The 20000-nt window shown below is 44.6% G+C and overlaps 1 protein-coding gene across 8 annotated transcripts in view; it reads left to right on the top strand.

Annotated features, from left to right (window-relative positions):
- LOC137892010 (collagen alpha-1(XIV) chain-like) overlaps positions 1-20000 on the top strand; it is a 135696-nt gene that overhangs the window by 25336 nt on the left and 90360 nt on the right. For all 8 annotated transcript variants that reach the window (XM_068736897.1, XM_068736894.1, XM_068736895.1 and 5 more), the window contains 2 exons: positions 18360-18518; positions 18803-18922. In XM_068736897.1, the coding sequence (XP_068592998.1) occupies positions 18360-18518; positions 18803-18922 (279 nt within the window). The remainder of the gene's footprint in view (positions 1-18359; positions 18519-18802; positions 18923-20000) is intronic.

Genomic DNA, 20000 nt, shown 5'->3' with positions numbered 1-20000 from the left:
GCCGGGACAGGTTTTTTTTATGTCGAGGCTCGTTACCTCGTAAAAATAGCAAGAGGGAGAGCGTTGGATCGGATCCCGATCGTAAAGATTCAGGTCTCTTCAGGACCAGATTCCCTTACATCAGACAAAAATAGAACTTCTAGCTCTGCGTGTCACAAAAAGACGAAAGCAGAAGTCATGTTAATCCTGTGTACTTCATGTTTTCTGTGGAACTGCGTATATTTGAAATAGTTTTGTATTATATATATATATATATATATATATATGCTGCTTATATTCTCAATCATTTAGACTTTTATTTCACAGAACTAAGCTAATAAATGTGAGATTTTGACCGGTGCACTCGTGAATATTGATAATTGACAGCTCTTCACCTCAACATCCCCAAAATCCACAGATGTCGTGAGCAGATAATAACTGTACTTTTAGAGCACTTTTCTTCTGTTATTCAAGCCTTTTTATTCTCTTTTAGAACAAACAGTGAAGACACACACACACACACAGACACACACACACACACACACACACACACACACACACACACACACACACACAGACCGCTAGTGTCTCATTTTGAAATGGATAAACAGCGTGAGTCACGCTAGTTGCCATGGCAGAATTTATTGTGTGAATGTTGGGTGCTGACACATCATTCTGGGATGGAGGGTGATTGTTCATTTTGGATCCTTAATACTTAATACTTGTAAATGTCCACTGCTTGCAATGTGTTTAAATTGTATATCTGGACGATTTAAACGTAGTTCCAGTCGACGGTTACATCATTCATGTTGTAGCTATACCTATGAAAATGAAGATATCCCACGAAATCAATTTGTATGAAAACCATTTAATAATGAAGAACACAAAAAAACACAGTGTTTCACCCAGGAGTCCGTTGTTTGTTCCCGTTTGAACCAAGAAGACAATATTGATGTATTTATCGCTAACTTCCGCACTTCAGTAACGCCAATCCTAAATATTTCGGCATCTTTCTCTAATCCTAAATATTTCACGATCTTTCTCTAATCCTAAATATTTCACGATCTTTCTCTAATCCTAAATATTTCGCGATCTTTCTCTAATCCTAAATATTTCACGATCTTTCTCTAATCCTAAATATTTCGCGATTTTTCTGTAATTCTAACTATTTCACGATCTTTCTCTAATCCTAAATATTTCACGATCTTTCTCTAATCCTAACTATTTCACGATCTTTCTCTAATCCTAACTATTTCACGATCTTTCTCTAATCCTAAATATTTCACGATCTTTCTCTAATCCTAACTATTTCACAATCTTTCTCTAATCCTAACTATTTCACGATCTTTCTCTAATCCTAACTATTTCACGATCTTTCTCTAATCCTAACTATTTCACGATCTATTCTGAAACCTAGCTATGTAACTACCAAGTTGTTTCCTGTGAAGACGGAAGTTTATTTTGAAAGTGTCGCTGGACTTTCGCACAATAAATAGACTTAATATTTTCGTCAGATGTCAAACGAACCCTCGTTGCATTGCTGCATTGCTCAAACATGAATCTGCAGGAAGTACCAGGATTCTTCTGCATTCGTCTTTTTCAGCATTTAACAGTCTTTGCAGTTCTGCTCAGTGTCACATTTCAGAGCATCGTCTCGGCTGCAGCAGCAGCAGCAGCAGGCAGGTGTGGGCTCGTTCATGTAACATCACACTTATGTGAGTGTACTGATCTTTGTCTATCATTATGTCACACTTATATCCTGATACACTATCTTATACCTCTGGAATCCACTCATTGAACCAGCGCACACTGTTTGTGTGTCTGTCTGGGTCTCGTCTCTGTCTCCTTGTCTCAGTCTACTCACCGGGTGCTCAGATTTGAGACTGGAAAGTGTGTGAGTGTTCTTACATTCCTGTTCCTGCTGTGTGTGTGGAGCACACGTCCTCATAAGGATATAAAGTGACGGTCGGCGGAAGGTGAAAGAAACACCCAAACTATTAATCTCACACAGCGAAATATCACTTTATTTATTTTTAGTTCAGTTCTATTCATTGCACGATAAAAAGCAACTTGCATGGACTCGAACCGGCTCAGTGATCTGTCACAGGGAGCGTTTTTGTCTCCTTCTCTTTTGTCGGAGTTACATAATCTCCATGTTGCAATACGAGTTCTAATAGAGTTCTAATAGAGTTCTAATAGAGTTCTAATAGAGTTCTGATAGAGTTCTAACAGAGTTCTAACAGAGTTCTAACAGAGTTCTAATAGAGTTCTAATAGAGTTCTAATAGAGTTCTAACAGAGTTCTAACAGAGTTCTAACAGAGTTCTAATAGAGCGCGCTGCCCCGAGATTTTTCCCCTGAGGTGCATTAAGTGCTTGTGGGGAAACATGGGAGACTTGAGCGTTGTCACCGGACAGCAACATGACATCGTTGTCTTCCTCGCAACATCTGTGTTTAACAGAATACAGACTTCCATCTCTGGACTCGGAATGCCAATATCCAGAATTCTTCTGAATATATTAAGCTTTAAATGTACCACGTTTGGATTTGTTTCTGTTGACCCGCTATACGTATGTTTACCGGCACAAACAACCTTCAGAGTGAACTCTCCTAACCCGTCGGAATGACTCCAGACGTCATTTAAAAGATGCAGAAATCACAGTTCCCCCTTCAGCTCGACACGCTGCATCTCGGGTTAAGGACATATTTTCTGTCTCGGAGCTCGGAGCTTGTGACCTTTTCAATCACACTCTTGAGCCCAAGAGAGTGTGTGTGTGTGTGTGTGTGTGTGTGTGTGTGTGTGTGTGTGCGTGTGTGCGTGCGTGCGTGCGTGCGTGCGTGCGTGTGCGTGTGCGTGTCTAACTCCTGGTCTATTTGTTCAGGCCACAATAATTAGACCGTGTCAGCAGAAGAGAGGCAGGAATAATGGAATCTCAGCTCGGACTTCCTCTTCCTCTCATCGGGGTGGTCGTGTGTGTGTGTGTGTGTGTGTGTGTGTGTGTGGAGGATGATTGTGTACTTTCGTAACCTGTGTTTATGCAGAGCCATGAGCGGTCCTCCTCTTTGTTCGGGACGTCTCGGCTTCACGTTGTTCATAATCGGGACACTTTCACACCGGCTGCTCTGGAACTGCATCAGGAAGTATGAAATCTTTATATATATATATATATATATATATATATATATATATATATATATATATATATATATATATATATATATATAATGTATAACGTAATTTAGCTCTCTGGCTGTTCATCCAGTGGATTTGAAACATTGTTATTGTCAAGACCGTTTAATGAGAAACTTGTGAATACTTTTGAGGTTTTAATGTCTTTTTTTTGTCAAAGTAACAACAACCAAAGCCGATAGTGTGATGACCAGGTTCTCAGACGCTCCGTCTGCTCTTCCTTCCTTCGTTCTTCACTCGGTGGATCTCCATTGAGACCGTCGGTGTGGAAGCAGAGCCCGGCTCGGGTAAACTTGTCATGAGCGGCGCCTCGACTGTGTCAACGAGCAGCCGAACGCGGGCGGAGGAGACGTGGATCCGCACGGCTGCACCTGTCGACTCCTGCGTTGGGTGTTCTCGTTGTGTGCACAACATGGCGCTGCACACATGGTGGGAGGACACCGCTCTGAATTCAGTCTCATTCCGCCAAATGTGGATTTGTAGACAGACGTTAGTTTGTCGTGGATGTCTGTCACATGAGGATAAGAACAGCTCCGCTGCTTGAACGAATACAACGAAAGAGCTGAGAGGAGCGTAAGACGTCTGAAGAAAAGTCCTGCTCAAGGGCACTTCAGCAGTTCTATGCGGGGCAGAAATGAGGGTGCGAAGCTGACCCATGAGGAACATTGAGAGAGAGAGAGAGAGAGAGAGAGAGAGAGAGAGAGAGAGAGAGAGAGAGAGACTCCATCACCTTCTATTTGACACTGTGACAACCTCGTTTAGATCTGAGGAATGAAGGTAAGCAACGAGACAGATGGGGGGGGGGGGGGGGGGGGGGGGTTACGGTATGAAGCCAGCTGCATGGAAACACTCGGTGCTGTTTTTTATTTGGCTGTCAGATTGTAAACGGAGATAAAGGACTGAGTCAAAGAGGATTTACATGGTTTCTGTCAGTCGTACTTTTCCATGAACTACAGACTGAATGAAATGTGGACTTGGTCTCCGCGGGGGGTTCTGAGGAGCAAAGGGGCAAAGAGGTGGAGCTGAGGTGGAGCCGGTGTCATGAACCTGCATTCTCTCTAGTGTCCACCAGGGGGCGACTCCTCTGGTTGTATAGAAGTCTAGTCTAAAATGACTCTACTTCTCTCTTGATTTATTCCCTCAGTAAACATTGTAAACATGAGTTTATGGTCTCAATCTCTAGTTTACAGTCTTCTTCAATACAGCATGATGTTCATTTAGTACATTATGCTCCATTTAGAGTCAAACAGACCATAAAGAGGGGATGATTTAGGGGCGGGGGCTACACGCTGATTGACAGGTACCTCTACTAGAGACGTTTACATCGTCCTCTACGTCACTTCACAGTCCAAATATGGTCACTTCCTTTCATGGGTTGCACAAAAACAAGATGGCGACGGTAATCCACAAGCTAATGGCTGACGTCACGATGACTACGCCCACTTCTTATACACAGCCTGGTCAAAGTGGCCACGCCTTTGTTTTGTTGTTTTGTTGTTTACCCGGCTGTGAACATGTTTATTTCTGATGTACAGTTTGAACATAGAGATCTATGGGGGGATTCGCTCGCTTTTGCCTCAAGTGGCCATTCGATGAACTGCAGCTCTTGGCTTCATTTCTCAGCACCATGTGGTTGCTGATGGTCTGAACGTTCGTGAATCGGACGGTTGGAGGATCTGTAGGAGCTCACACAAGTGTTTTCTAACATGTCCATTTTTCAAAATGGCGACCGAATGGAATGAAACCTTCTGGTGTCCTTTTTGTCAACGCAGTTTTAGTTTTGTACTTCTCCATTCGTTGGTTCCCTCCAGCCTAATGGAGCCATGGTTGTATTAGTAGATTGGTGTTTTCTCCTCTCTTTACATTCTGCATCTTCTCTGGGGGAATATTAAGTGCATGTCAACGGCTGTAGTTGTTTTCTCTCCGTTTGTTTCTGTAAATATGTGGTCGACGTGATGTTCCCTCAGAGCTGGTTTGTTCTCTAGTTTCCTGCTGTTTCACTTTTTCTTCCACTTCTGTCTCAACCCGTCACTTGTTTTTCTCTCTTTGCTGCTCTTTTGATTCATTTCCTAGTTTCCTCTTCCTGTCACAGGCGTCCACTCTTTCTCATTTATTTTGTTCCGTCACATTTTGTTCTTCTTCTTCTTCTTCTTCTCTTTCTTCTGCCTCTGTCTCTTCTATCTCCACCTCTTTTCTTTTTGAATCTCTCTTTCGCTCCTGTCTTTCACTTTGTCTTTCCGTTTCCTTCGTTGACAATCCTCTCGTCTGTCTTTGAGTCCGTCCTGAACGATCACACATCTTCTTCCTGTCCTTGTCTTCTCCCATTGTCCCTCCGCTCACCAACATTTTGAATCACATTTAATTGAAGACGAGTTAAAGCTTTTCCACCTGTCAACCACTCGAACTAGTATTACTGCTATTATTTTTACCATGTGTCAGGGACTGTTCTATGTTGAAATAAATATCATGTGGTGGTTGAAGAACCAACAAACACGTTGATCTCATCAAGCTCTTTCTGCAAACAAATTAATTTCTCTGTTTCAATAATTATATGAAAAATAACGGACATAAAAAACTCACGAGGTCAGAAAACATCTGTGTTGTTCCGTTTCTAGATTTCTCTTTTCTTTACTTCAGCCGAGCATAAAACACCGTTTCTGTTACTTTTGTTCCGCATTTATTTTCTCTTCTCACACTTCCTGTCTGCCTGTCTCACATTCACTCACATGCAAGTGTCACTGAAGCTCTCAGTTGTGTTCGCTGTTGCTGCTGAGGTGTGTGTGTGTGTGTGTGTGTGTGTGTGTGTGTGCAGACCTGTGGGACTTCCTGTGGTTTTGGTTTCTTTTCTCAGTCTTGTGAGAGCTCTCATTAATGAACATCAAAACCTTTTCTTTCTTCGTCTCCTCTCTCTGTGTCTCACACACCCACACCTACACACAAACCTACACACACACACACACACACACACACACACACACACACACACACCCACCCACACCTACACACACACACACACACACACACACACACACACACACACACACACACACACTCAGCATGCCTCTTCACAGCTCTGAGTGGTGAACAGTGTGAACTCGGTCCCCAGATGTGAGGATGTACCTGTGAAAATAATGTCAACAAGAAGTCGCAGCAGCGCTCCGGTGACGGGTGCTCCGCCGCCGCCGCCATTTTGAAACTCCGCTGTACCTGAGACAATGAGCTCAAAGTCCAAATATAGGAATAGTTTACTGTCACATTCTTATTCAGCTTGATGTAAATGTTTCTTTAGGTGGCTTCAAATCTGCTAAATCTGTCTTTAATAATTATCATTTACCTTTTGTTACGTATATTTTGAGTTAAAGGTGCAGTACATGATATTCCATTGACTTCCATTGTGATGCGTTCATGCTCCAGTAGGAATTGGACGAAGGTGAATTATAACGTTATCACGGTGTGTTCAAACGTAGTCTGGTAAAATGTAGTTTTTTGGGGAGAAACTTGAAGATGTTTTCACAGCAACATGAATATATATTACAGGTGAATTATGAGCCGTCTCTAAAAGTTACATTTGCTGCTTTTCTTCATCTGCAGAGTCGGTTTTGTTGACTTTCATAAACTGAAAAGTAATTATTTTTACATAACAGCGATACCTTTTTGGTTTGACACACAATGGAGAGATGGACACCTGTGGTGTGTAATCTCCTGCTAGTTTCTTATTTCCCCTGTCGGCTTAGAGAGACGATTTGAGTGTGGACCGATGAACCAGAAGAGGGAAAAAAAAGTCAAATTTCCATCTCAGCATGAGTCAGAATCACAGGAGCAGCGAGATCCGTCGAGTCATTGTGCATCAATTAGAGCTTTCCTCTGGGGATAATTGTGTCATTACAACAGCAAGATTGTTGGTTTCGTTGCGTCTCGGCGTGATTCACGATCCACGCCGTGTGTGTGTGTGTGTGTGTGTGTGTGTGTGTGTGTGTGTGTGTGTGTGTGTGTGTGTGTGTGATGCACAGTTTACAGGCTGGCTGGTGTCAGAAGTTATTAATACGGAGCGACGAAGTGAAAGACGGATACAAAGCCGTGAACGTCGGCGTGAAGATCTCTCCTTTTGATACCGATAATCAGTTAGCTGCTAAACCAAAAGTAAGACTCTGAATCATGTGTTAAAGCTGCATTCTCTCTAGTGTCCACCAGGGGGCGACTCCTCTGGTTGTATAGAAGTCTAGTCTAAAATGACTCTACTTCTCTCTTGATTTATTCCCTCAGTAAACATTGTAAACATGAGTTTATGGTCTCAATCTCTAGTTTACAGTCTTCTTCAATACAGCATGATGTTCATTTAGTACATTATGGAACATTTAGAGTCAAACAGACCATAAAGCAGGGGATGATTTAGGGGCGGGGCTACACGCTGATTGACAGATGGATATACGCGACGGCCGGAATCCAAGCTGGTGTCGGTGAAATCGCCTCAATCAGTCTACGATTCAGACACAGTAACAGGTCTATAATAATGCATTTTGGGTAATTTAGGACTTTGCGCTCTCCAGCAGTCATTTTCTACCTTCCAGAAGAGTCAGAGGGACATTTTTTTCTCTGAATAAGTTATCTCATGAAAGAGTTTGATGTGAAGGGTGAGAAATGGTCTCTGTGATCAAAATGACATTAAATTAGGGAGCAGTCACCCTTTTGCCCACTTAGCCCCACTCAGGGCTTCTCGCAGACATTCACATGCATATTACTTCCTACGCCGCTTCAGATTTCAACAAACCCTGAAACTCCTTCAATAGCGTCGGTAAATGGAGCGCCGAGACTTGTTTGAAACTTTAAAGAATGCCTCTGAAGACGGGCGGAGTTGGACGTCTGAGGTGCATTAATCTTCTGTTATCTTGTAACTGAAGGCTGATCATTGGAACCGCTTCAGACCGCCAACAACAACAGAGCCTTCATGTGGATCCGGTATCTATCTCTTCTGGCCCGATTCTGTTCAGAGGAACTCGTTTTGAGATGAGCAGCATTAAACACTGTGGATTCATCATTTACTCGTAACCTTTTATTTTCAGGAGGACGGTGTTTTGTGCTGAGCGTGCTTGTTTGAGTGCAGCCCTGCTGCTCCACATTCATATTGTTAGACAGCCTCACACCTGGGAGCAGAGCAGGAACACTCGGTCCCCCGAGAGGAGCTGCATCGGTGCAATGTGGAGCCCGGTGCATCACTTCTTCTTCTTCTTCTTCTTCTTCTTCTTCATCTTGTTCTTGTTCTTCTTCTTGTTCTTCTTCTTGTTCCTCTTGTTCTTCTTGTTCTTCCTCTTCTTGTTCTTCTTGTTCTTGTTCTTGTTCTTCTTCTTGTTCTTCTACTTCTTCTTCAGTCCCTGTAACTCAATGTAGACCCTGGTCCCTGTAACTCAATGTAGACCCTGGTCCCTGTAACTTAATGTAGTCCCTGGTCCCTGTAACTCAATGTAGACCCTGGTCCCTGTAACTCAATGTAGACCCTGGTCCCTGTAACTTAATGTAGACCCTGGTCCCTGTAACTTAATGTAGTCCCTGGTTCCTGTAACTTAATGTAGACCCTGGTCCCTGTAACTCAATGTAGACCCTGGTCCCTGTAACTCAATGTAGACCCTGGTCCCTGTAACTTAATGTAGACCCTGGTCCCTGTAACTTAATGTAGTCCCTGGTCCCTGTAACTTAATGTAGTCCCTGGTCCCTGTAACTTAATGTAGTCCCTGTAACTTAATGTAGTCCCTGGTCCCTGTAACTTAATGTAGTCCCTGGTCCCTGTAACTTAATGTAGTCCCTGGTCCCTGTAACTGTAGACCCTGGTCCCTGTAACTTAATGTAGTCCCTGGTCCCTGTAACTGTAGACCCTGGTCCCTGTAACTTAATGTAGTCCCTGGTCCCTGTAACTGTATACCCTGGTCCCTGTAACTTAATGTAGTCCCTGGTCCCTGTAACTGTATACCCTGGTCCCTGTAACTTAATGTAGTCCCTGGTCCCTGTAACTGTATACCCTGGTCCCTGTAACTTAATGTAGTCCCTGGTCCCTGTAACTGTATACCCTGGTCCCTGTAACTTAATGTAGACCCTGTAACTTAATGTAGTCCCTGTAAGTTAATGTAGTCCCTGGTCCCTGTAACTGTAGACCCTGGTCCCTGTAACTTAATGTAGTCCCTGTAACTTAATGTAGTCCCTGGTCCCTGTAACTTAATGTAGACCCTGGTCCCTGTAACTTAATGTAGTCCCTGGTCTCTGTAACTGTAGACCCTGGTCCCTGTAACTTAATGTAGTCCCTGGTCCCTGTAACTGTAGACCCTGGTCCCTGTAACTTAATGTAGTCCCTGGTCCCTGTAACTGTAGACCCTGGTCCCTGTAACTGTAGACCCTGGTCCCTGTAACTTAATGTAGTCCCTGGTCCCTGTAACTGTAGACCCTGGTCCCTGTAACTGTAGACCCTGGTCCCTGTAACTTAATGTAGTCCCTGGTCCCTGTGGGACTGTTTATCACACATTTCTGGTGATGAACCCGAGTGGATTTCTTTAGGCCGCCGTGTTCTAAACAAACACAAAACCCTTTGATTGACTCGGGTTCAGAGACGTAATGTGACCGTAATGACGGACGACATGTTGGGATTAGTCACATCATCGGAGGGGGAGGGGCCTGCAGCTGCACCTCCCTTCACCGGCTCGCTGCTCTTTCCTGTCGCTCAGAGAAATGAGGGGCTCTGTGCTGTCTGAGGGCAGAGAGCTCTGGAACCACTCCGTCACAACAACCACAGCTCTCACTGTCTCCTCATTGAAGCATCTGATACTCTCTGCAAAGCATAAACCTCCACTTATTTAAACCGTATTATGACGAAATAAGACGACTCAGCCCTAACCGTCGCTGTGTGAAGACTTCTTCCAAACGCTGTAAATAAAGATGGAATCGGAGGCGGCTGACCTCTTTGACCTCCTGCCGTGTGTTAGTCGGATAAATCCGTCACACTCGGAGCCCTGAGGTGGGAGAGCTCACCTTTAACACCAAAGGTATTGGCCTTGCAGTTGCATCCCCCCCCCCCCCTTCGCCTCAGGCTGTTGGCGTAGCCCCGCCCTCCCTCTGACGTTTGGAACGAGACGATCTGTCTTTGAAACCTTCGCTTCTTTGGGAAGTAAATTTAAAAATGTGGATCTTAGTACTTTAAAATCTGATAAATCTGACGTCTAACTTAATACAAGCAAACATGATGGAGGTGTTGCTGTGGACTTTTATCTGGTTCTGAACCAGTCTCAGTTTAGTTCTGATCCTCTATATGAACCAGTCTCAGTGTAGTCCTGATCCTCTATATGAACCGGTCTCAGTGTAGTCCTGATCCTCTATCAAACCTCCATCAGTACAGAGACCATCAGAGAGAAGATGGTCTGTTTCTATAGAGTTGTTCTTGATGCTCGTCATCGGAGCCACCGGGTCGGATTCTGGTGAAACCAGATGAACTCATGCAGGTTCACCAGAACCTCCTTCAGCTCAGACTCCAGCAGAGACCGGACCACTGTGGATGGACCCAGATCCTCCAGCAGAGACCGGTCCACTGTGGGCAGACCCAGATCCTCCAGCAGAGGCCGGTCCACCGTAGGCAGACCCAGATCCTCCAGCAGAGACCGGTCCACCGTGGACAGACCCAGATCCTCCAGCAGAGGCTGGTCCACCGTGGGCAGACCCAGATCCTCCAGCAGAGGCCGGTCCACCGTGGACAGACCCAGATTCGACTTCACCTGCAGCCTTGGACCTGAAGTCGGAGCTCCGGAGGGAGGAGGAGAGCTCAGCTTTGGGCAGCAGCAGCAGCTCCTCCTCCTCCTCCTCCTCCAGGAGCAGAGCTTCTCCTCTCTGGGAGTCAACACCGACACCACGCTGCTGGAGACCCAGGACGTATTGCTGGACCCGCTGGAGGGAAGGGAGGCAATGGGAGAACCAGAACCAGGACTGAGAGGGTCAGCCTGTCAGACCCTGCTGCAGTAGAATGAGAGGTTTTCTAAAGGGACTCTGGTGCTCAGAGACACTACAGCTTTAGTCCACAGGGACCAACAGAACCAACACTATATGAAAGTTCTTTGAAGTTACTTTAAGTCTCAGAACTTTTCTTTATCCGTTGACCAAAGGAGGCAGTTGAACCCGTAAACCCTGACAGAGGCAGTGCCTTGCACAGCCGGTATCGACCTGAGCGCCCCGCTCGAGGCCGTGAATATGTATGAGAATGTCACTCCACAGAAAGGACCCATTATAATATTGTTTACACTCGACCCACTTGGGTCACGTTCTGTTTGATGGTCTTGACCCCTCGCCGTCCGGGGGATCCGCCTCAGACCTGCTCCACGGTGACTTTTCGACCCCTGGAGAAACACTCTGCCAGAGGGACCCTCTCTGCTAATCGCTACGCGGCTAACGAATCTGTCAACAGACCCGTTTCTGGTGCCTCCCCCCCGCTTTCTCTCTCTCTCTCTCTCTCTGTCTCTGTCGCTCTCTCTCTCTCTCTGTCTCTCTGTCTCTCTCTCTCCTTCTCTCTCTCTCTGTCTCTCTCTCTGTCTCTCTGTCTCTGTCTCTCTCTCTCTCTGTTTCTCTCTATCTCCTTCTCTCTCTCTCCGTCTCTCTCTCTCTCTCTGTCTCTCTCTCTGCGTCTCTCTCTCTCTCTCTCTCTCTCTGTCTCTCTCTCTCCGTCTCTCTCTCTCCGTCTCTCTCTCTCTCTCTCTCCGTCTCTCTCTCTCTCTCTGTCTCTCTCTCTGCGTCTCTCTCTCTCTCTCTCTCTCTCTCTCTCTCTCTCTCTCTCTCTCTCTTCCCTCCACATTTCAAACCTCCCGTTTTCAAGAATCCGTCGCCTCCAGCGAGCAATTTGGACCAATTTAGTAAAGGGTCGAGGTAGACAGGTGGAGTGTCGTGGTGCATGAAGGCATCCGAGGTGTTCTAACCTTTGCTGTTATGAAAGGTCAATTTAAAATCTTCATTTATTAATGAATAAAGAATCAATTAACCAATTAGGTCGAAGTTGAGTTGCTCACATATTTTTTTTAAACCACCTCTGAGGCTCCGTTGTCCGACACGAGAATGGAGAACTGCAGCCATTCCTTCCGTTCTTATACCTTTCACAATAAAAGCCTGAGACGTATACTTCACACATCGTGTGTGTTTTGCATTCACTTGTTGTTTATTCATCTCTCTCCCAGGTGTGTACATGCATTTTATTCCTTAGCTTTTGATATTTGGAGAGACGTCAAATATGCCGTATTTTATTGATTGTTTAGTTTTTATTTTGTCTTTCGATGGAATCAAATGTTTATTATAATGTCGAGACATTTAGTAAAATAGCAGTTGAACAAAACGAGTTTCTGACCATTTTAACATCATCATTTTAAGGGTTTAATCGGATGTAATATAACGGTGGTAACGACGTTACATACGACATTTCAAACACATCTTTAATCCCTGTCTTTAGTCTGCAGGAACCACATGTCCCATGGGATTGTAAACGCCCGATTCCAAAAGCAGTAAGTTGCCTGACGATACACGTAGAAAACTGAATTCTTGATCGTCATGACGGGACTAGTTTTCTGTTTGTTTGAGGCGCTTTAACAAAGTGGATTTGTCCGTTTCCTCTTTACTTTAATCTCCGTCCGCTGCCCCAAGTCCTCCCCTCTCTTCTTCTGTTTAAATTGCTGACGCTTATCGCCGTTGAATTTCAGCACCATCCGTATTATAAATCACTTTGTCTTTAGACTTTCTGCTGGTCCTTTAGTTTGCTCTCTTTGCTCCGTCTTCGTCTTCCTCTTCTTCTTCTTCTTCTTCTTCTTCTTCTTCTTCTTCTTCTTCTTCCTCTGTTCATTAAACACAAAGTCGTGTAGAATCTCAACGTCTCTCCGTCGCTCTTCCTCATCTCTTTTCAGCGTTTCTGTTTCTTTTAATTCCTTCTCATTATCCTCTTCACATTCATCTTGTCTTCTTCTTTTTTCGCTCATTTAGTTACTATGTAGTTCTGTTAAGTGAAAATCGAGACACTTTGCAGTCACGGCGTGAATGAGTAATAAAACAGAGCGGTGCCGGTGATGACACAGAAACAATGGAAACGGGACAATAAGAAGCTCAACATTCATATTCACAGCAGGCTCTCTTGTGTAGTTGCTGTCTTGTGTAGTTGCTCTCTTGTGTAGTTGCTCTCTTGTGTAGTTGCTGTCTTGTGTAGTTGCTCTCTTGTGTAGTTGCTCTCTTGTGTAGTTGCTCTCTTGTGTAGTTGTTCTCTTGTGTAGTTGCTCTCTTGTGTAGTTGCTCTCTTGTGTAGCTGCTCTCTTGTGTAGTTGCTCTCTTGTGTAGTTGCTCTCGTGTGTAGTTGCTGTCTTGTGTAGTTGCTCTCTTGTGTAGTTGCTCTCGTGTGTAGTTGCTCTCTTGTGTAGTTGCTCTCGTGTGTAGTTGCTCTCTTGTGTAGTTGCTCTCTTGTGTAGTTACTCTCGTGTGTAGTTGCTCTCTTGTGTAGTTGCTCTCTTGTGTAGTTGCTCTCGTGTGTAGTTGCTGTCTTGTGTAGCTGCTCTCTTGTGTAGTTGCTCTCTTGTGTAGTTGCTGTCTTGTGTAGCTGCTCTCTTGTGTAGTTGCTCTCTTGTGTAGCTGCTCTCTTGTGTAGTTGTTCTCTTGTGTAGTTGCTCTCTTGTGTAGTTGCTCTCTTGTGTAGCTGCTCTCTTGTGTAGCTACTCTCGTGTGTAGTTGCTCTCGTGTGTAGTTGCTCTCTTGTGTAGTTGCTCTCTTGTGTAGTTACTCTCGTGTGTAGTTGCTCTCTTGTGTAGCTGCTCTCTTGTGTAGCTGCTCTCTTGTGTAGTTGTTCTCTTGTGTAGTTGCTCTCTTGTGTAGTTGCTCTCTTGTGTAGCTGCTCTCTTGTGTAGCTACTCTCGTGTGTAGTTGCTCTCGTGTGTAGTTGCTCTCTTGTGTAGTTGCTCTCTTGTGTAGTTACTCTCGTGTGTAGCTGCTCTCTTGTGTAGTTGCTCTCTTGTGTAGCTGCTCTCTTGTGTAGTTGTTCTCTTGTGTAGTTGCTCTCTTGTGTAGTTGCTCTCTTGTGTAGCTGCTCTCTTGTGTAGCTACTCTCGTGTGTAGTTGCTCTCGTGTGTAGTTGCTCTCTTGTGTAGTTGCTCTCTTGTGTAGTTACTCTCGTGTGTAGTTGCTCTCTTGTGTAGTTGCTGTCTTGTGTAGCTGCTCTCTTGTGTAGTTGCTCTCGTGTGTAGTTGCTCTCTTGTGTAGCTGCTCTCTTGTGTAGCTGTTCTCTTGTGTAGCTGTTCTCTTGTGTAGCTGCTCTCTTGTGTAGCTGCTCTCTTGTGTAGTTGCTCTCGTGTGTAGTTGCTCTCTTGTGTAGCTGTTCTCTTGTGTAGCTGTTCTCTTGTGTAGCTGCTCTCTTGTGTAGCTGCTCTCTTGTGTAGCTGCTCTCTTGTGTAGCTGTTCTCTTGTGTAGCTGCTCTCTTGTGTAGCTGTTCTCTTGTGTAGTTGCTCTCTTGTGTAGCTGCTCTCTTGTGTAGCTGTTCTCTTGTGTAGCTGCTCTCTTGTGTAGCTGCTCTCTTGTGTAGCTGTTCTCTTGTGTAGTTGCTCTCTTGTGTAGCTGTTCTCTTGTGTAGTTGTTCTCTTGTGTAGTTGTTTTCTTGTGTAGCTGTTCTCTTGTGTAGCTGTTCTCTTGTGTAGTTGTTCTCTTGTGTAGCTGTTCTCTTGTGTAGCTGCTCTCTTGTGTAGCTGCTCTCTTGTGTAGCTGCTCTCTTGTGTAGCTGCTCTCTTGTGTAGTTGCTCTCTTGTGTAGCTGCTCTCTTGTGTAGTTGCTCTCTTGTGTAGTTGCTCTCGTGTGTAGTTACTCTCTTGTGTAGTTGCTCTCTTGTGTAGTTGCTCTCTTTGTTATGCATCCGTCACAGATTTTTCTCTGTCCTTTTTTCTTTCGGCCATTTTTTCCGGCCATCTGCGAGTGTTTTCCCAGACGTGCCATTAAAAAGGAGGCTGCTCCTCTTTCACCTAATTCTCTAAAGCGCTGTGTTGCCCTTCAATAGCACTTCCTGTATTGACTGAGGAATATAGTTCCTTTATCCCCTTAAGTCCGTTTAAACACTTCCTCTTCAGGGTTTTGTGAAGACGGATGAAATGACAACCTGCAGACGTGTATCAGTGCACACTTACAACATGGAGCGGTGCACCAAATCAGGCTTGTTGTGCTTTCTTCAGTCTTGTTCAGATTGCATCCAGATTGATTTTTTTTTTAAAAGTCTATAAACGGCAAGAAAACACAATTATTGGGATTCTTGCAAATCTGATCCGGTCCACATTTGGAGGTGTTTTCTTTTGAAAAATGACCACAATCTCTTTTTGCATTATGGGTGGATGGAAGGTAATGTGTTGACGTTCCATCTGTGCCAATGGAAAGTCAATCAGGATGTTAAATCAATGCTCAGAACTAGTCAAACAGACACAGGACTTTCACCCTGGAGACCGGCGTTCCTGTCACAACCAGGATTTCAAGAAGACTTCTGCTCTCCGCTAGTCAACAACTTGACTTTGATTTATTCTGGTTTTAATTGTTGCTTTTGTCCTCTCCAAAATACATCCGTCCACCAACACTCCCGCTGTAAATTACAACTCGTCGGAGCCAACAGACGAGCCAAAGACCGAGCAGATGTCCTCAACAGTGACACATTTACTGCTGTAAATTGCTGCTCTCTTCTCTGCACAGTCGACACGCCGACATGCTGACTCTGCACAAAACAAACACAAAAGTTTTTGTTTTGTTTTCGGCTGACGGCGACTCGCAGCGACGGCTCCCAAGAATTAGCTTAAATATTTCTACCCGTATGCGTAGAATCAAACGGCGAGCTCCAGGCTCATTCCTTCCGGAGCGGTGGAGCAGCGGTGAGGCCGGAGAGCAGCTCCGACACTCCTCTGGTAGGCCGAGGGAGGAGGTCTGAATTCCGACACTGTAGAGACTTGTATGGAGCGATACACTTCTCCTGTCAAACGATGAATGAAATGACGGCTGAAGAATTCCTCCTCGCTCACACACACACACACACACACACACACATACACACACACATCGAGACGTGGAGACGTGCTGCAACCTGAATGAAACGTTCTCTGATCCATCTGGAAGGATTAAGGAATCGTGAGCCCAGCAGGGGGGGTGTTCAGATGAGCGGCACCGAGCCCGAGTGGGTGTCGAGTTTACGGCGAAAAGCCCAGAACCAGCGGCTAACCGTTTTTCTCTTAATCCAAAGTCAAACCGTTGTGTTTTTATGATGGTCACTGCTTCATGTAGCCTGTTGTTTCGTGTGTTTGTTGCCGCCTCCCTTCATTTCAGAAACATGAGAGTCTCCTGTTGGCTCCTGGCTCATTCAGAATCCCGTCTAACCGATTAAAGGAACAACTGTGCCTCAAATATAACATGGAACATAACGATCACGGTGGCTGAATTGGTGCAGATCTTTACATTTAGGAACGTGTCATAAAACACGAAATAAAAGCTGATGGGTTTGAATTTTATCGTGGTTATTGTTGATCAATAATAACAGGAGACACAACAACTTTTACATGAGACAACCTGCGCTTTCCGTCGTAGGGACATATGCATGTTGGACGTAGGACAGGAAGTCCCTCGCAGCACGACCTTATTTGGACACACGAGGAGACTTTGAGTCTGAATTAAAATACATTTATTTCAGACTAAAATGGAAATGTCTCCGTGTTCTTCCGAGGAATGTTCTGCAGTCATGTGACTTGAGTTAAACGTACAGAGAAAGACAAACATCCCTCTGTTGGTTAAAAAGGTCCGTTCAGATCATGAACTTCACGTTCTCAAAGGTTTAGAGCATCATTGTTAAATGCAGCTTCAAAGGCTCCACTGACAAACGCTGCTTAAAGGGACAGTTCACCAAAATCACACAGAATACACGGGTTTCCTCTGACCGGCCGCGCTGCTTATTTAACCTAGATGGTGATGGAGTTGGAGTTGGAGTAGTTGGAGTTGGAGCCACGTAGTGAAGATATCAAGGTCGTGTGATACGGTTGGCGGGGCGTAATTCGGTAGAAAGAAAATAGTTCCTACATTAAAAACTGCTCACAACACGGTCTGTGGACTATCTGGAGTAACCGGGTCAGGATTTATTACTGCTGAGGGGTTGTTTGGGCGCTTTGAGCTCCTCGAGTGTCGTATAGTAACAACATACTGGAGAGAAGGTCGATATCTCCAACACTCTGCAACATGAAACTTGTTTTTTGAGCTTCAAGCTGAATAAAAGGACTTTACTCCGATGAGAAACATCAATGCTGCTGTTAATATGGACACTTCTACTGTTTAAAATGATGAATGCTGACATCGAGTTCACCGTTTGGGATTAATCTAAGTTTATATAAAAGAATAACGCCTTCTAATGAGAGACCAGGCGGTGCCCCCCCCCCCCCCCCCCCCCCCCCAATCATCCAAGGATTCTGGGCTTTTGACTGAAATGTGGATCACAGAGAATTTAAGACGAGCATTTAAGTGATTAATAAGCACAATTACGCTTCAATAATCCGCCTTAAAGCGGATTAAATTGTGAGGGATCAGCCCTGCACCTTCTGTTGTTTCACTGTTTCCTGCTTCTGCTGGAGCTGCCGGGAGATTTAAGTGCCTTGCTCAACTGCATGTCGGCAGTATTTTATTCATTCTGATTATAGGGTGTATATAAAAAAAGAAGCACCCTTATGGATTCCGTAATTTTTTTTTCACAACTCCCAGAGGATCCCACAGCTCTGTGAGAGAGATAATTGGCTGATAGGAATAAAGGTTTGTTTTTTCCTAATTTGGACCGGGCTTTGGCCCGCCGTGCGCCGGACTGACTTTAGTAAATGAACCGCTGTGGCCTCATTAGAGTCCGGTCTGTTTCATCAGCCGGTAAACTGTCGGCACAAACAACACGGGGAGGCTGTTATTTTTCATCTGCTAAAAACGAAGCACCTAGCTCCTCCAGGGTTTAATTAAACCGCGTTGAACTGAATTAGAATTAATGGAACACTTTGTAACACTCTGGGACCGAAGCTGCACGTCAAATTGTCCTACTTTTACTTCTGCAGACGTATAATGCGAGCGCTGCAGGCGGCTGTGAACCTCCTGCGTCTGGTTCAGGCTTCAGACCGTCGCCACCACTTTAAAACTCTCTGTGTTTGTGTCTCTGCGTCTTCAGCCGAAGACGAGTTCATGTGCAAGACTCCGGCCATATCGGACATCGTCATCCTGGTGGACGGCTCCTGGAGCATCGGACGCATCAACTTCAGGCTGGTCAGGACCTTCCTGGAAAACCTGGTCAGGGCCTTCTCGGTGGAGTTTGACAAGACCAGGATCGGTGAGGAGGTTTTGATTTCTGGCTAAAAACAAAACAAAAACGATGCTTTGTTTGTTTAAAGCAACTTGTATACTCTGTTAAGTTTGTTTTTAATTATTGTTTTTTAAATTTAAAAAATATATATATATAATTAATTTGTTTAAAAAAAAATTGTAAATTTTGGAAAAAAATTGTAATTTCTTAATTTTTTTTATTTAAATTAAATTTAAAATTGAGAGACCAAAGTTTGCAAAAACATAAATGAACGGAACCTCAAGATGCTTCCTCCTTCCTCATGTGTGCAGGTCTGGCTCAGTACAGCGGAGACCCCCGGATCGAGTGGCACCTCAACGCTCACACCACCAAAGAGGCCGTGATCGAGGCTGTGAAGAACCTGCCGTATAAAGGAGGAAACACGCTGACAGGTGTTATTATGGTCTTCCATACTCAGATAGCCTTTGGACCAAAGCCGGTCTTCCGCCTCATTAGATTGGCCTCGGCTCGTTCCGGCTTGGCGTTAAAACGTTTGCGACCCGGCTGATGAGAGCAGACCGTCGGTCGGTTACGAGGGTCAGTGTGGTTCAAATCAATGTGAACATCAACGGATATTGGAGACGTGTGAGAGGAAATGTATTCTTATCAGTGACGGGTTCATGTCGCCGTTCTTAATTCACAGTCTCACTTTAGAGCCGTCATCATGAGGAGGTGAAGGTCTTCTGAGCGTTGATGAGTCAACATTCAGCCCGTTTTAACGAAGCTCTGGTTTGATTATCTGTCGTGAACGCAGTCATCGTACTCTGGAGATGACCGAATCCACCGCTCAGAGGCCACCTGTCTCGGTGGTCTCAAGCAGAGCCAAACAGACGACGGCTCGTCGGTGGTATCAGGGTTGTGAGGGTGCGGCTCCTTCCTGTTTTAAAACGGTTGCTGTACTCGTGGGAGTAAGTACTACATCAGTGCAGGTACACAACGGTACGGAGGTTCTGGGAGCCAAGTTAGTAAAATCTACATTCCAGAGATCTAAAATGTTTCCTCTCCTGTGTTTGTGACGTAAGAACTGCTAAAATAGGTTTTACCGGGATTAAAGTTCCTTGAAGTAATTTTTCTAAAATGTAGTTTATTTTTCTATTTGTGAAACAGGTGGGATTTGTTTTTAGATTGAAGATCTTCTTTTTGCCTGTTTTTGCAGATAAAAGTGAAACGTTGTGTCAGGTGATTTTTTTTATATTTTGTCTTGTTGTTGTAATACTCATTTCGCCCACAAGGGAATAATCTAAAAGGGACTAAAAGTGCTAAAAGTTAGAAGACTAAAAGTTAGCACAGATTAAAATACATTTCTAGCCAAAAGAAAGACGTGAAGGTAATGTTACAAAAATATGAAGTTTAAAACTCACCTGGAAGAAAACAAGAATGCTTTTAGTCCTATTAACAACACGTCGTCGTGGTGCGCTTCACCTCTTGTGGCTGAAATGAGTATCACAACAACAAACACTTTCTCAAAGT

The sequence above is a fragment of the Cebidichthys violaceus genome, unplaced genomic scaffold, assembly GCF_023349555.1.
Source record: "Cebidichthys violaceus isolate CVI_PGR_0920_01 unplaced genomic scaffold, fCebVio1.0.p SCAF_73, whole genome shotgun sequence".
NCBI classification, from domain to species: domain Eukaryota; kingdom Metazoa; phylum Chordata; class Actinopteri; order Perciformes; family Stichaeidae; genus Cebidichthys; species Cebidichthys violaceus.
This window is presented reverse-complemented; position numbering and strand designations above follow the sequence as displayed.